Here is a 15182-nt window from a genome sequence, read left to right on the forward strand (position 1 = left end):
CCCAAAACAAAATTAATATTTATGCCTTTAGTTACACACAAACGTGCACAGAGTATGAGATCATTCAGTCCCCTGAGATGATCGAATTCAAATTCCAGCATATTTGAATTATAATTTATTATTAGTTCTAAGAAATTATAACTATCATGCTTTTAAATTCTTTCAAGCTTAACAATTAATTATTGAGACTGAAGTTTCTCAACAAACAGCCAGATACTAAATAGACAAGTTAATTAACATGGCTTAGAAATCCAATTGATGTCCAATATAGGGCCATCACAATTCACAAGTACATTATTCAATATAAATATATATATATATATATATATATATATATACAGCCAGGAATGGAATTGGTTTTAGTACTTCAGCAAATTACTTGACTTGGATTACTACTTTCCCGATATTAGAGCTGGTGAAGAGGGACCCCAAGCTCTCCAAGAATGTTTCAATTCCATGAAAGATTTTGATCTTAGATCCAATCTTGCCTTGGTTGAGGAGGCTCTCCATCTCCTTTGCAAAATCCACAAAACGATCCGAATATGAACCCAACATGTACCCTTCCATCCTCACCTCCTTGCCTATCAAATTCAGCAGATTCCTCACTCCCTCTCTCTCAGTCCAAACCTGCACAAAAAATTGACAAGCATTGCAATTGGGAATTGAAACCAGACAAACAAGCACATGTACATGCATGCCTACGTACATATATATAACATGTAGATATATAAACCCTAATGTGAATGACCTGTCTTTTTATGCATGTGCAATTAAAACATGCTTACATAAACATAATTTTTGTGAATACGAAGATGACAAATGGTAGTAATTAATGCATATAATGGTGCCATATATATTGTACCTTATTGTACCCAGATATCATGCCACAAAGAGGGATCTTTGCATTCTTGTTGACATGGTTGAGGACGGCCTCAAGCATTTTACCGCCAACATTGTCAAGGTATACATCAATTCCATTTGGGAAATACCTTCAATTAATTACACACAAAAACAAATTTTTTTCACAGTTTACTATTCATGCAATGATAAATATGCTTCTCAAAACTAATTAATCATAATGCTAAGTTTGGCTAATTAAACAATAATTACTTGCTTAAAGCAGCGTCAAAATCTGTCTCTGTGTGGTAGTTGAATGCATCATCGTATCCAAATTCCTCCTTTATGAGTTTTACCTACATAAATTATCAACAATCCAAACAAAATTTTTTGTAAGAGTACTGCCTCCTCATACAAGTAAAACTTAAAGAAGTTTTAAATTTCATAGGTTTACTGTTTACATCATTGTAATTGAATGCATCAACAGCATATACATGAAATTAATTATACAAATCGTGAACGCTGCATTATTTTCATTCAATAATTTTCTATTATATAGCGTTCGTTTTAGTGTATGTATGCATATTCTGAAGCTTGGAACACTTTCACTTGCCCCTTTATTATTATTGAGGAATTTATACATTTTATACATTTACACCTAATTATTACCTCGATTTTTTAGTAGTACTACATGTCCTTTCTTTTACATTAGACTGCTGAATTTAATTTGTCCTAATTTGTCATGTCGATGGGCACCACTGATTTTTTTTTTTTTTTGTCAAAGATAATTCATAAGCCATAAAGGCAGAATAGAAGAACATACAAGAGAGGGCATGAGGGGGGATGGAACCCAGCCCTCAGGCCACGCAAAAGAAGAAAACAAGAGCTACACTTAAAAAAACCAGCAAAACAAAGGCCAAGAAATTAAGCAAAATAAGAGTGAAGATAAATAACATCAAAATAACGGGCACCATTGCAAGCAGTTTTTCTAGATTAATTTGAATTGCAGATTCTGAACTTTGCATCATCTTCGTATTTATTGGTTGTTATTTGTGTGCCTATCATAAAGAAAATAAGTAACTTAATTAGTGCCTGTTTGATATTCTACTCTAATATTTTTTTCAAAAATTACAATTTTTTTTTTTAATGTGAGTTTTCAAAATTAATTTTTAAAATTTAAAAACTTGTTTGGTATAAAATTTTAAAATAATTTTAAAATTTTAAAAATAATAGTAGTTAAGGAAGAAAGAAGTGTAAAAAAAATATATATATTTTATTATTTTTAAAAAGAGACCTGTTTTTAAATTTTTTTTTTAAATTTATTTTTAAAAATGATCTACCAAACATGTTTTTTTAATTAAAAATTAAAAATTAAAAATATAATTTATTTATTTATTTATTTAAATTAATTTTTGAATAGAATCCCAAACAGTCTTTAACTTTTGTTTTTTTAATCATCCTGGCCAAAATGATAAGAAAGTCACCTTGGTTGGTGTTGACAAGACATAAGACCAGACTAGTAACGTGTCAATGCACTAATCAATCCTCTCGCGGAAATTGGGTGAGAGTGAGACCCACTAATAATGGTGAATAATGAATATCTCACGCACCATTCATATTGTGACTTGCGAGGAACACGTGTATTCTGCCATCCACCACACACACACAAAGGAGTGGCAGGCGTTTCTCTAGTGTGAAGAGTTAATTCATCTGCTTGATAGATCATCGATCATGGAGGATTTGAGCAGGCATAGTGGAATAAACACAGACATCACTAACCCTTACCAGCAGCTTTAGGCCAAGGTGTATAGACCAGAGGAATTAAGGACTAAACTTTGTTTAATTGTTAGGTGACTATGTAAGTGATAATTTGGTGATATATTTTTTAGAGTAATTTGCACATTTATTATCCAAACTTTAGGTGGTGTATGCAATTATCACCTAAACAAACAAATTTTACTAATAGTCATTTAGACTTGACGCTGTGTAGCAATGTGCCATCTTCATCATATTTTGTCTACTTTTCTGTTAATCATAAGGGTGTTGTCGTAAAATCATATACAAGAGTTTAAAAAAAAAATAACTTTTTCTCATAAAAATATTTATGGTTAAATACAAAAATAGTTTATAAACTTTATACTGATTTTTAATTTGTTCCACTAATTATTAAAGTGTTAATTTAATCCACAATTTTTTCAAGTTGTCCCAAAACAATACAAATGTTCTGAAAATTAACAAAATTGATCATATAAAAATGTGATAAACGGATTGAAATGCACTTTAAAATGTAGTCACTTGTCGTGCACATAACTACTTTCCTTAAAATTTTTCTATATGGAAGTTAAGCACGTACTAATACAGTAATACTACTTACTTTGTCGTCTGATCCAGTGCTTCCCACGACCCTACAGCCTCGGAGCTTGGCCAACTGTCCGGCATACATTCCAACACCGCCAGCTGCGGCTGAAATGAACACATTGGACCCTGGTTTTGGGTCTGCTATCACCTCAATTCCCACCCATGCTGCAAACCCAGGTACCCCTATATATATATATATATATATATCATCGATCATTATCATTCATTAACCAATTAAACATGCACCTATATAATCACAATAATACATAGGATTTGAAATTGGGAAACCAAAAAAGAAATTAGAAATTAGGTAGGTACCTAGCAAACTGACATATTCAGGCAATGGAATCCCAGCATTTGGATCAATCTTTCTTATTAAAGACTGGGATGGTACCACGCAATATTCAGCAACAGGTATGAAAGCACTCAACACCAGATCACCTTCACTATAGTTACTGTCCTTTGACCCAGTTACTCTTCCAACCCCAAATGTTGATAGTACCTGAAATATATGGTCATTAATTTTTAAGTTTTAACAAACACCATAGTGCATATAAACATATATCTATATATGCAACTTGATTAATTAAGACAAAAACCAAGAAATTAATTTGGACTCTAAGTGATTTTCTTTCTATCTCAAAGTTACAATTCATAACCTCGTTAAGGTTGTACTGGGGAGAGTATAGGCCGTCTTCTCGGCCGGCCATTCGGCTGCGTAAATAGGGATCAACGGCGAGGAAGAGGGTCTCAAGGACGACATGTCGTTCGGGGATCGAATCAGGGGCTACTGAGAGTTTGATACTGCGGAGTTTGAGGTGCTCTGAAGTTGGAACACCTTCGGGTGCGTAAGAGGCCATGAACCATTCTCTGCTTTCCACTACTGATGATCTACCCATTCTAGCTCTCTGATCTTTTCTCTAGGTTGAAATTAATATAACCCTTTGTTATTTGCTTCTTGTTGTGGATAATATATTAATGTCAAGCATATATATGCCTGTAGATTCCTTTTATGTAAAGACATAGGCATATACCTGTACCCCATCTATTCTACTTAATTAGTAAGATGTACGAGCTATACCAAACACATGACAGGACCCAATAGTCCAAAAGATTATTAAATTTGTTTGGTATCAACACTAGTACTTGGCATGATCAATACATAATTCACCCTCATCTTTTAATTATCTCAATTATTAATTTGACTTAAGATGTTTTATTTGCAATGATGCAAGTCGATAGCTATATATATGTTTTTAATATTTTCGTGTATTTTCTTACAAATTAAAAGTTTTAAATTTATTTATTTCAACAATTATACCATTGAAATTATCTCAATGAGATCTTTAAAATGGCCCAATATTTAATATTTTTTAATAATTTAAATTAATATCTAAATTTAATAAAAAATCATAATTCATATAATAAAAACGGCTCAGTACAACTTAAACTTAAAAACCATACATGGTACAACATAGAATTAAAAACATTGCCCTTTTTTATCATTGGAAAAAAATGTGGCCCTTTTTTTCTTATCTTTGATGCAACAAAAATTCACAATTTGTGAAGAAAGAAATGAATACTACAATAAGCTCAAGAGGGGTAATACACAAATGTAGGGGATGAAATGTTGTGAAAATAACATGAGAGAGTGCACATATATATAGGATTTGTAAATATGTTAAAGTATAAAAAAATAAAATAAAAAATAGGTTAGCAATCGCTCGGCCACTGTCGAGCGTTCGGCTAAAAGCTACGCTCGCGCAGACGCTAACCAATGAAATTTTAAAGCACTTCCTCCTTGGTCTCACCGTGTCTCAGTTCCAAGGAGGTCATTTGGCAATTCATGTGTCAATTTTTTGACACATTTATTGATAGGTTAGTTGAATAATCAATTATTGACCTCCCCATTACAAGCATTTTTTCTTCCACAGTATCAATATAATGATCTGATCTCCCCTATTAACCTTGCATTGCATATGCTCTGAGGTCCCTTACTTTTGAAGTAAGAATTAAATTGAATTGGCAAGAAAAGGCAATGAATTGCATTTTAAGCATTCTCTGTTCAAAATAGAATATCAAATCGTGAATTCACAACTCTACCAAATAATAGATGATGTGAGCTCCTCTCATTTTGAATTGGATTCTCTAACTTCTCATGATATTGAATAATTCATATTTTACGCCAACAAGTACCGTACATACTCAACATCAAACTAGTATTAACTATTAAGCTCAATGGCACCTAAATATATATTGGGGGACGTCTTATGTTAAAAATAAAATGTCACTTCGAGAATTCATAGCTTTAGTTAAATAACAATAGATAATATTTTGGGCTCTTCACTAAATATCAAATAATTTTACGTTGTATGTTATAACTTATAACTTCTTATTTTCAATGAGGTATCATGAAACATTTCATTAAACCAAATTTAGTGAATAACTTCGATAAATGCAAATTTAGTATATACAAGGTGATGATTTCAATTCCTAGGTTCTTATCCATAAGACAAATCATTTATATTTTTTTCTCACAACTAAACCTTTTTTTTATCCGGTCAAACTCTCCAGTCTCCAGTTCACTTAACCCTATTAGTTTTGATGAAAAGGCATAAAAAAAATAAAAATAAAAAAAAAAAAAAAAACCGCTAGAAGGAGGGTTCGAACCTCCGACCTTGTGGTTAACAGCCACACGCTCTAACCAACTGAGCTATTCCAGCTCGTTAATGTAATGTACCATTCCTTGGATTTTAACGCAAACATAACGACGAGAGGCCAAAATGAGTTGCTACGTACGTAACTACGTGTGCGTGTTGGATACTTGGATATCACTCTAATTACTCCTTAGTAATGACTAATGAGTCAATGACAGCTTTGTTTCTATCTCAATTACATTAATTATACGTAGTAAATAAATTATCCTGTTGTATATTTATAGAAGGCTTTCAAAATTTTACCATCTACATGTACTAATGTACATCTTTCGTCAATGGAATTAAGGCCATGATTTTTAGGAAGCAATCAAGAATTAATTAAGATACGAAAGATTTCCATGGAGGAAATTAAAATTAACGCGTAGTGCTACGTGGGTTTTTAGCCCAAAAATCGCATAGAAATTTCTCGGGAAACATCCACTAATACTACCCAACTCTATATATACAATATACCCCTCAAGGCTAATTCCACTTATTTGCATTGCAATCCATTCTCCTATACTAGTAGTCTAGGCTATTGCCATTGCTCACAAGTCACAAATCTCCTCTGTGCTCTCCTCATCTCACCACTTTTCTCACATCAAGGTACTCTCTTTTTCTCTCTATGTTTTTGCTTCTGTGTATGTTTTGTAGGGATAATGGGTTTTTCCCTTTTAGGTTTTCTAGTGAAAACCCATTTGTTTATTTTGTTCTAAGATTGCAGACTTGCCTCTCAATTTTTCATTTATCAGTTTTGTATTGATTTTCATGGGGATGATCTCCCTTGCATCTGTCATTTTCACCACTCCTATATATTCTTTGCTACATGGACAATGACAATTGGGTTTGCTCTTTCACCAAAATCTGTGTGATCTATCTTTCAGCAGTACGTACTCTAGTTTCATTTGACCATTATGCTTTTCTCTATTGAAACCAAAAGATGTGTATATGTGTTATATTTTCGTTTTTCAACATACAGATTCCATCAAATGTAATTCTGCATCCCCTTTTTTATTGAAACCTCATATTGATATACATTTTAGAGTTTATTATGTAAATCTATTCCCTAGATAATTAAGAAAATTGATGGTTTGAAGAAAAACAAAACGCTTCTGGATGTGGCTTTCATGTCAATCATCCTTTGGTATAATTTGCACAAAGAGTTCTGCATGTAATCATCTATGAAATCCATCCCTATATTGCCTATATGTACCAAACAAAATTTTGTGATATATGCTACTATACATATTGACAAATGTTTTAAAGTTGAGTTTTTGAAATATGTGCATGTTCACAAACCAATATCATGGTCAAAAATTAAAATCTAAACGGAGATTTCTTTCAATTGACAAAAATTCAAAGGACTAGCTATGGACGACTTCGAAGCTTGCTTTGGATGGGTAGAAGACAGCTATAGCTGTAACGAAGAAGCACAAGAGTACGAACCTGGACAAGAGTACGAACAAGTACAAGAACAGGAACATGTTCATGAATACGAACATGTGCAAGAACAGGAACATGTTCACGAATACGAACATGTGCAAGAACATGGACAAGAACATGAACCGGAACAGGAAGAGAGACAAGAAGAGGAACAGAATGAGCAGACTGAAGAGCAGAAACAGGAAGGGAGGAGCAACAGGAACAATAACAGTAGCAGCCACCGCAGCAAGCACATGGCAAATGTAAAAGCAGTAGCTGCAGTCGGACTTGACAAAGCCAAGGAAAAGCTCAAGAATCGTACCTCCAAAGGAATCAATTGGGTCAAAGACAAGTACCACAAGAAAGTCTCCAAGTGATCCAGTATATGCTTGCATGAGATGTGTAGGCTCAAAGTGGAGGAATATGAATAGGTTTAATTTCCATTTTGCAAAATAAGATTAGATGACAGAGGGAATATATTTTTCTTTTTAAGTTTGAAATTAGATGGATGCTTAATAATTATTTGACATTCGTATTTCAATTTATGCTATCCCTTATTCCTCGTTGTGTTGTATGCTGCTTTGTTCTTGTCTGTTCTGGTGGTTCTTTATCCTTGCACAGTTGCCTGCGGGCCTCTTACTTCATCCAATTTAACCTCAAATTAATCGGTATTACATGTGCAGGTGTAGATTTAAGGTTCTAAGTTCGAATTTCTCCTTTTTATAAAAACAAAAATAAAAATTCTAAGGTGCTTCGATAATATTTAAACTCCAATTTTACTCTCCTCAATCACTTAATAATTGTTGCAGTTTCCTTACTAACTTCTTAACAAAAAAGACTATACTTTCCTTTTTCAGAAAGAAATAACATTGTCACCAAGGTCATAACCCGATTTCACATTTTCACCATGCATTAAGCCGACTGGCCTAAGTTTTTTTTATTTTTTTAGAAAGAAAGCCGATGGGCTGATTATATATTGCGTTTCAACCAAATAGTTACATTACGGTTCAAGACTGGCACTAGCCAACTCGAACCCTCTTCAATTTTTTTTTTTTTTGGACACTAAGGACCTTCTTCAGTTTAGTCACAAAGTTTAGTCACTAGTTTTTCACTTTTAAGTTTTAACGTTCAGTTTTAACTGAAGGCCAACTTGTGACTAAACTTTTAATTAAAAATAGAGAAGGCATTTTCTTACATATCTCATCTCCCTCTTTTCTTTCTTATTTTCAGCTGATTTTTCCCACATTTCTTTCATATATTTTTTTTCTATCTACTTAAAAATAAAACTAAAAATACAAATATACGAGCAAACATAACCATTAACCACCATTTCCCTACCGAAACAAGCTACCATTAAAAAAATTCTGGCCAAAAAGAAAGAGAGAGAGAAACAATTCTCTATCTCCCTAATTTCAAATTTCTTCTTCAGTATTTGAGCCTAGTTCATTTTTTAATGTATAAAATTTTATTCTTCTCTAAGAAAACAAAACTTTAATTTTCTTTCTGAAAAAAAAAAAAAAAAAAAACTACGCACCAAAGTCCTCTTGCAGATGCAGAGGAGTTTGATGTTGGCATGAGTTCTCCTTTTCTAAAAACAAAATTTTGTTGACGAGTAAAAAACTTTAGAAAAAACAAAAAAGAAGAGAACCAGTCACAGATCGTAGAATGATGTATAGCATAACCATCATATCAAATTTGCAAAAACATCCTCATTTAATTACAGTATAGAAATGGTCATTAATCCAAAGCTGAAAGCGTGTCTCAGTAAGTGCATCAACAGAACGAGCATCAAGCTAATAAACCGAGATAATTTACACCTCTTGTAACTTTTTTATTTGCCGGAGTTTTCAGAATGCCCCAAATGTGTTCTCGCCGCTGTATGTCATATAAAGAAAACCATCTTCATCCTTATTTTCCTCATAAATTGCAGACATCATAGCCGCTGCAACAAAACAACAAACATTTATAAAACTGAGTATATACAAAACTTAAAACAACAGCAACAAAGACTTTTATCTCACCTGTGGGTGGCAAAATATTCTTCACAAAAATGAAAATAGCCTTCTCAGGACTGAGCTTGATCCTCTTCCGGACCACATACACAAACTGACCAACAGTCAGATCAGCAGGCACCAGGTATCTACATTCAAGCAAAACAAGGCACAAATAAATCTATTATTTATTTTACCCAAAGTTCATAACATTTGGAAGGAACAGAACCGTATCTATAATTGTCAAGTTCTTACTTCAAATGACTTAATGTCTTTACATGATTAATAGAAAAAAGTTATGGCTACAAGAATCCACAAAATGCACATGGAACATGATCACTTGTATTAATTAGAGCTCAAAAAACATCAGCATCACAGACAAGATGGGCACTATTTGTAAGATATCCACACTCCAGAGATGCCACAGATAGAAGCAAAGAAGAAAGCAACTGTCAAAACATATATGAGATGAATATATTAGCTAAGAACTCACTTTTTCTTGTCAATTTCAGGCACACCACTCTTTTCAGCCCTTTCAACAACCACCTACAGCAGACAATGAATCACAAAACAAAATTAGAAGAGAAAAACACACACAGAACAACAACAACTGCAATTACAAGAAAGAACAATCATACTGGTATTCTGTCAGGATACTTCTCTCTGATGCGAGCAGCTTCTGCCTGCCTCCTTTCTGGCATGCATGTAGAAAGAAACAGACTTTAAACTTCGACACAGATTTAAAATAAATAAATAAATAAGTGTATAAAATTGAAAATTGACAACTGAATAGCAAAAAGTAAGACTTTCAGTCTTTCAGAGTCTTTGTGCTAATCAAAAACAATCTGGTTGATTGGCAATACAATAGTTCTTCCACCAAGTACTATAGATAAAACATAACTTAAATCACATTATGAGAAAGGAACAACTAAGCATGTAAGGGCATAACAATCAACATTACGTAAGTGAAAAACAAGAGTCAATCTGCATACATTACACATATTAACCATACAGGTAACTTGCTGAGATTTGATAACCATGTTTTCCAAACAAAATATGTAACTGTGTTCTATATTCATTTATCAACAAATTCTCAGCAACCAAGCATATACCGAGATTACTATTGGCAAATGCATATACCAAGATTTAATGACCAAGGTTTTCAACATAGAATTTGTAACTGTCTTCTATTTCCCTTTTTCAACAATTTCTCAGAAACCAAGCATTTAACAGAGGCACTAGGCTCAAGAGTCAAAATTAACCATTGCAATTAAAACGCAGATGGGAAAATACAAAATTCAAGGGTTTTTGGCTTGTTGCTGCAGGTTTTAAAAAATTCATGCAACCACTATAAAATTCAACACTCTAACTAATTCATTATTAACAATATTATGAAATTAAAAGGCAACAAAATAGAATTAAGGATGAATATTTCACAGAAGCCTAGCAATTAACTAACTCACAATGTCAAAAATACAGGGGTACCTAAATCCGAATGATAAACAACCATACAAGAAAACCAAATAAAATATAATTCTTTTATAATTTTTCTTGTAAAACAGAATACGAACCTAGAGGGTGCTCCATCTTAAACGAGCTGTTGGCCATGGCAACGCTTCTGCAAACCCGAAAAGACGAAAATACAAAGTAACGAAGAATTAGGGTTTCAAATCAGTGGGGCGATCAATTGAATCAAAATTTTCATAAACAATTAAAAGGAAACAAAATTATTGCTTACCAAATTAGAGAGGTAATTATGGGTATGATGGAGATCCCAAAAAGAGGGCCGAGATAGAAGAAGTAGAAAAGGACAAATTGCCCTACCCTCCGAGCAACCCTCGTTGGCGTGTGTACTAATACTATATCAAAAAGTTTTTCATTAATAAGAAAAAATATAAAAAAGAGTTCTTTTTTTCTTTTATGGCACTTCTTAGATAAATAACATTCCAAATATAATTTACTTTTTTTTTTCTATGAAAAGCCACAATCATCAAATTTATAAATTTACTCATTAAATAAAAAAATAAATATCAAATAATAATTCAATAGGCGATGTCCACATATTCGTTAGATTATAATAAGTGTTATAGTTATTATTGTTATCGTTATTGTTGTAACGTATTGTGATTACTATCCAAGTCATGAGACTGTTTTCATGACATAAATAGCAATGATAGTTGTCAAAATTATTATTGTAGTATTCGTTTTGGTACAAAAAATTATTGTTGTAGTATTTGACAGTGCTATTCAAGTCATGAGATATCATCAAATGACTTTAAATGGTCGTAGCACAAAAATTGTAACAAATTTTAGAACTTTATCATTTTAAATCATTTCAATATAAGGGTAAATATGTAATTGAAAATTTGGTAAAAAAACGAGGTAAGTACAAGGGCAAGAGGTAAGAACACTCAACTCATGTATTGAGAATTCTTCATGCAAGAAAACAAAACATTGAGAATCGTCTAATTTATGGTTCATGGTCTTTCTTTGGGCCGGAGGTTTTATGATCCGAGCCCTCGACCCGAGTTGAACCGCTCATCTCAATAGCAGTCCTGCGATCTAGTGTTGAGCCCAGGCCCAATTTTTCATAGGTACAAGTAAACTATATTTGATTGTCTTTGACCGCTCTATGTGAAACATTATCCAAATATTTCATTACAATAACATATAGGATTGGCTCTACAGCCTCTACTCAAACAAATCGTCACACGTACACTATCCTCAAGCTTTCAAAATTAACCGAATTTTTATCATAACAAAGCACTATTTGTACCACAGATTTGTCAAAGATAAAAGTAATTAAACGCATTAGTAATCGATACATTAAAAGTTGAGATACGGTCAAGACGTAATTTTGACCAAATATCGATCCTATCATGTAGTATAAAAGATTTTATTTATTATGTCATATATAGACAGAATTTAATATGTAATAACACGTAAAATGACCGATAAATAATAAAAGACACGTTTTAATATGAAATTGGTTAAATCTCTCTCATGTATCTCATCACAATCTTGACTTTATGATGAGGAAACATTTTACATCATATCAAGGTTTGTTGAGATGCGGTCAAGACATAATTTTAACCAAATCTCGATCCTATTATGTAGTGGAAAAAGTTTTATTTATTATGTCATGTACAAACGTATAATCTAATTTATAATGACACGTAAGATGACCGATAAATAATAAAAGACACGTAACATAAAGTTGGTTAAATCTCTTCCCTGTGTCTCATCACAATCTTGGCTTTATAATGAGAAAACATTTTACATCATATCATCTCTCTCGACTACAAGTCTACATCTTATCAAGTTTATATACTCTTCTAGAGTACTGTACAATACTGTTCTAAAATCGCATCCACATACAAAATGACATAAACTCATTAAATGAGACATGCAATAGCCCCCACCCTCCCCAAAAAAAAAAAAAAAAAAAAACCTTCACAACTAAAGAAAATCAACCACTCATCGATGATGAAGGATTGAGGTTGAGATGCAGAATGGGTTGCAAGAAAATTTAGTCTCAAATTGTGGGTTTCATTTCAGATCTGCAGAAATAGATCAGGAGTCAATGTTTCAATAAGTTACTTAAATGAAGGTATGTGGGTCTTTTAACTTTGATTTTGAATTAAAAAATTTTTTTTTTCTAAAAGGTTAGTAGTCTTGTTTTATAACAGCAAGCTAATTAGAAGTTGCAACTCTCAATGGCCAAAAAAAAGAAAAAAAGTTGGAACTCATGCATGTCAATTATCTATTTAGGTTATCTGATTGTCTACTCTTAACTATCCTTAATTCCCAATTGGTGATCTATTAGAAATCCATGAGTTATAATGTATTAGCTTAGATTTCTAATAGATCAATTTAAATTTAGAAATCAAAGATATCAAAGTGAAGAGAGAATCCAATTTCAAGAATCTTTGCAACAATCCAAGTCATGTTAGAAATTTGCATGTATGTGTACAGATGTATTAAACAAAATACTATTGTTTGTGTAAAATACTAAAATATTGTACTATGCCCAAATATTTTATCATATATTTAAAGAAAATATACCGAATAATACACGTACAAAACGAAATTAAATACACGGATGATAAAAAAAGGGTGAGAATTGACAATTGGAATTGGGTTTAAATGCTATGCTGCACCCAAAGAAAACACATAGCAGTATGTATAAGGTATGGGACTGGTTAACTAGGCTACTAGGGGTCATGCTTGTTTGGCCTACAAAGTTAATGCACAGAGAGACCTTTCCCAAAGAACTGCAGGCAAACAACATTTGAGGGCACTCAAACACTATGCAGTAGTGGGGAAAGTTTGAAACTTTGAATTGAATCACAGTTCATGGGATGATGGGTAGGATATATAGGAGGGTATAGTAACTAGTAATAAGGTACCAAACCAAAACAAAACAAAAGTTCTTCTCTCTCTCACTGTGTGTGTGTGTGTTTGATACAAACATAAATGCGGATTGAACAGAACGAACATCGGCTCTTGGCCTACCCCATGCATCCATAAATGCCACATTAAAAGCCCCAGATTTGTGTCCGTGAACCTTTTTTTTCCCGATTCTTATACCTCCTTAAATTAATATTCCAACTTCCTTTGTTGTGAGGTGGTTGGAACTTTTAATGCAACTTCTTCAATGCTACCACCACTAGCTCCCTCTCTCTCTTTCTTGGGCATTACCTTCTTAAAGACATTCACTCCTTCACTCTCTATGCCCTTCCCAATAGCAATTCTCTTCTTATTATTATTATTATTGTTATTATTATTATTATGTATTTATGTTCATCTTCTCCCCCACCACCCAATGCCCATCCCCAAATTTTCCTTCTCCTCCCTTCACCCATCTCTCTCTGTCAGTCCTCCAATGAAGCTCAAATATTGAGTTACAAGCACCCCATTACCCACTTAAACCTTTAATGTGTTTTCTTTTCTGTGTTGGGTTTATGATATACAATCTAACCTTTTAACCTCTAACCTCATATGGTTTGGGAGTGATCATTTTCTGCAGCTTACAATCTTTTCTCTCTGTTTTTTGTGTGGGGTTTTTATAAAAATGAAAAGGGGTTTGTTTGTTTTGTAGCATATTTTGTGAAATAGATACATATTACATATATGGAAGCCAAAGACAGCAGCAGGCACTAGGCAGTGAGAAATGGATCAGTTTAACGGGATATTGGTCCGGTTCAATAAGAAAACAGTGCTCTAAAAGTGCTTGGGCTCTGCTTTTTGATTGAGCCGTGCCAATATCACGTGCCACTGCTCCTTTATTGTTCTAACCTTGCTGTCCCATCATCCAAGATTCAAAGGTATATACTTTCTCATTTCTGGTGTTTTGTTTTTTTACTTCGGATAAATTCTTGCATACAACCGTTTATATTTCCTTCTTCGACCCCATTGAAGGAAAACCTCCCTCAATCTCACATGACTGGTCACATGACTAACATGGACTTGAATGTGAGAGACGAGTATGCATATATGGTATACAAGATGGTTGTTGAGGGAGAGTTATTTTTCATTGTTGATCTCAACAATCTGAGGGGAGTTGCAATTTTTGTCTAATAAAGTTTCTCCAAGTTCTTAACCATGTTTCTCTCACTGCTAAATGCTAATGTTTCTCTCACTCAGCTGCAATAATGTTTAGAAATCTGACTACTGGGTTTACACCAAATTGGCCATTTTATTCCATGTAGACAAGTTTTGTTAATTTTTCTCAAATAACTTAAACAAAGAAGTTCATCATATTAAAAGAAGGTACCAAGAAAATGATAACCACAACAATATATAAGGTATTTTGAATAAAGTGCCATTTTTCTGCATAAAAACAGTGTGCATGAGAAAGCATACATATTTAACCTTT

General features: G+C 33.0%; 2 protein-coding genes and 1 non-coding gene across 4 annotated transcripts; all 3 read right to left on the bottom strand.

Annotated features, from left to right (window-relative positions):
- Positions 1 to 179: 179 nt before the first annotated feature.
- On the bottom strand, positions 180 to 4176 carry LOC147288140 (2-alkenal reductase (NADP(+)-dependent)-like). The gene is made up of 6 exons (XM_086241908.1): positions 3855 to 4176; positions 3514 to 3697; positions 3212 to 3378; positions 1111 to 1193; positions 863 to 989; positions 180 to 627 (listed from the first exon to the last, which is right to left on the bottom strand). The coding sequence occupies exons 1-6, from the start codon at positions 4092 to 4094 to the stop codon at positions 376 to 378; spliced, it is 1053 nt and encodes a 350-aa protein (XP_086098034.1). The 5' UTR covers positions 4095 to 4176; the 3' UTR covers positions 180 to 375.
- Positions 4177 to 5844: 1668 nt separating this feature from the next.
- TRNAN-GUU (transfer RNA asparagine (anticodon GUU)) lies at positions 5845 to 5918 on the bottom strand. Its single transcript has one exon. It is a non-coding gene; the product is annotated as a tRNA-Asn (tRNA).
- A 3051-nt stretch (positions 5919 to 8969) lies between these two features.
- LOC147288142 (autophagy-related protein 8C-like) lies at positions 8970 to 11178 on the bottom strand. 2 transcript variants are annotated; one of them, XM_086239036.1, is made up of 6 exons: positions 11043 to 11178; positions 10876 to 10922; positions 9943 to 9998; positions 9798 to 9850; positions 9335 to 9453; positions 8970 to 9255 (listed from the first exon to the last, which is right to left on the bottom strand). In XM_086239036.1, exons 2-6 carry the CDS (start codon positions 10910 to 10912, stop codon positions 9161 to 9163), a joined length of 360 nt encoding a protein of 119 aa, XP_086095162.1. In that variant the 5' UTR covers positions 10913 to 10922; positions 11043 to 11178; the 3' UTR covers positions 8970 to 9160. The 2 variants fall into 2 exon arrangements, with proteins under 2 accessions (XP_086095162.1, XP_086095163.1); XM_086239037.1 differs by having other exon boundaries at positions 10876 to 10928; positions 11041 to 11125.
- Between the last annotated feature and the right edge of the window lie 4004 nt (positions 11179 to 15182).

This window comes from Dryas octopetala, chromosome 4 (genome assembly GCF_963921425.1).
Source record: "Dryas octopetala chromosome 4, drDryOcto1.1, whole genome shotgun sequence".
Taxonomy (NCBI): domain Eukaryota; kingdom Viridiplantae; phylum Streptophyta; class Magnoliopsida; order Rosales; family Rosaceae; genus Dryas; species Dryas octopetala.

Bases quoted from the DNA above. Each gene is read 5' to 3' on its own strand.
- LOC147288140 (XM_086241908.1), bottom strand. From the start codon at position 4,094: ATGGGTAGATCATCAGTAGTGGAAAGCAGAGAATGGTTCATGGCCTCT. The intron at 3,379-3,513 runs GTACCTACCTAA...ATATATATATAG, and splicing joins TGAATATGTCAGTTTGCTAG to GGGTACCTGGGTTTGCAGCA. The intron at 1,194-3,211 runs GTAAGTAGTATT...TAATTTATGTAG, and splicing joins GCACTGGATCAGACGACAAA to GTAAAACTCATAAAGGAGGA.
- LOC147288142 (XM_086239036.1), bottom strand. From the start codon at position 10,912: ATGGCCAACAGCTCGTTTAAGATGGAGCACCCTCTAG. The intron at 9,454-9,797 runs GTGAGTTCTTAG...GCTTGAATGTAG, and splicing joins CCTGAAATTGACAAGAAAAA to ATACCTGGTGCCTGCTGATC. The intron at 9,256-9,334 runs GTGAGATAAAAG...GTTTTGTTGCAG, and splicing joins GAATATTTTGCCACCCACAG to CGGCTATGATGTCTGCAATT.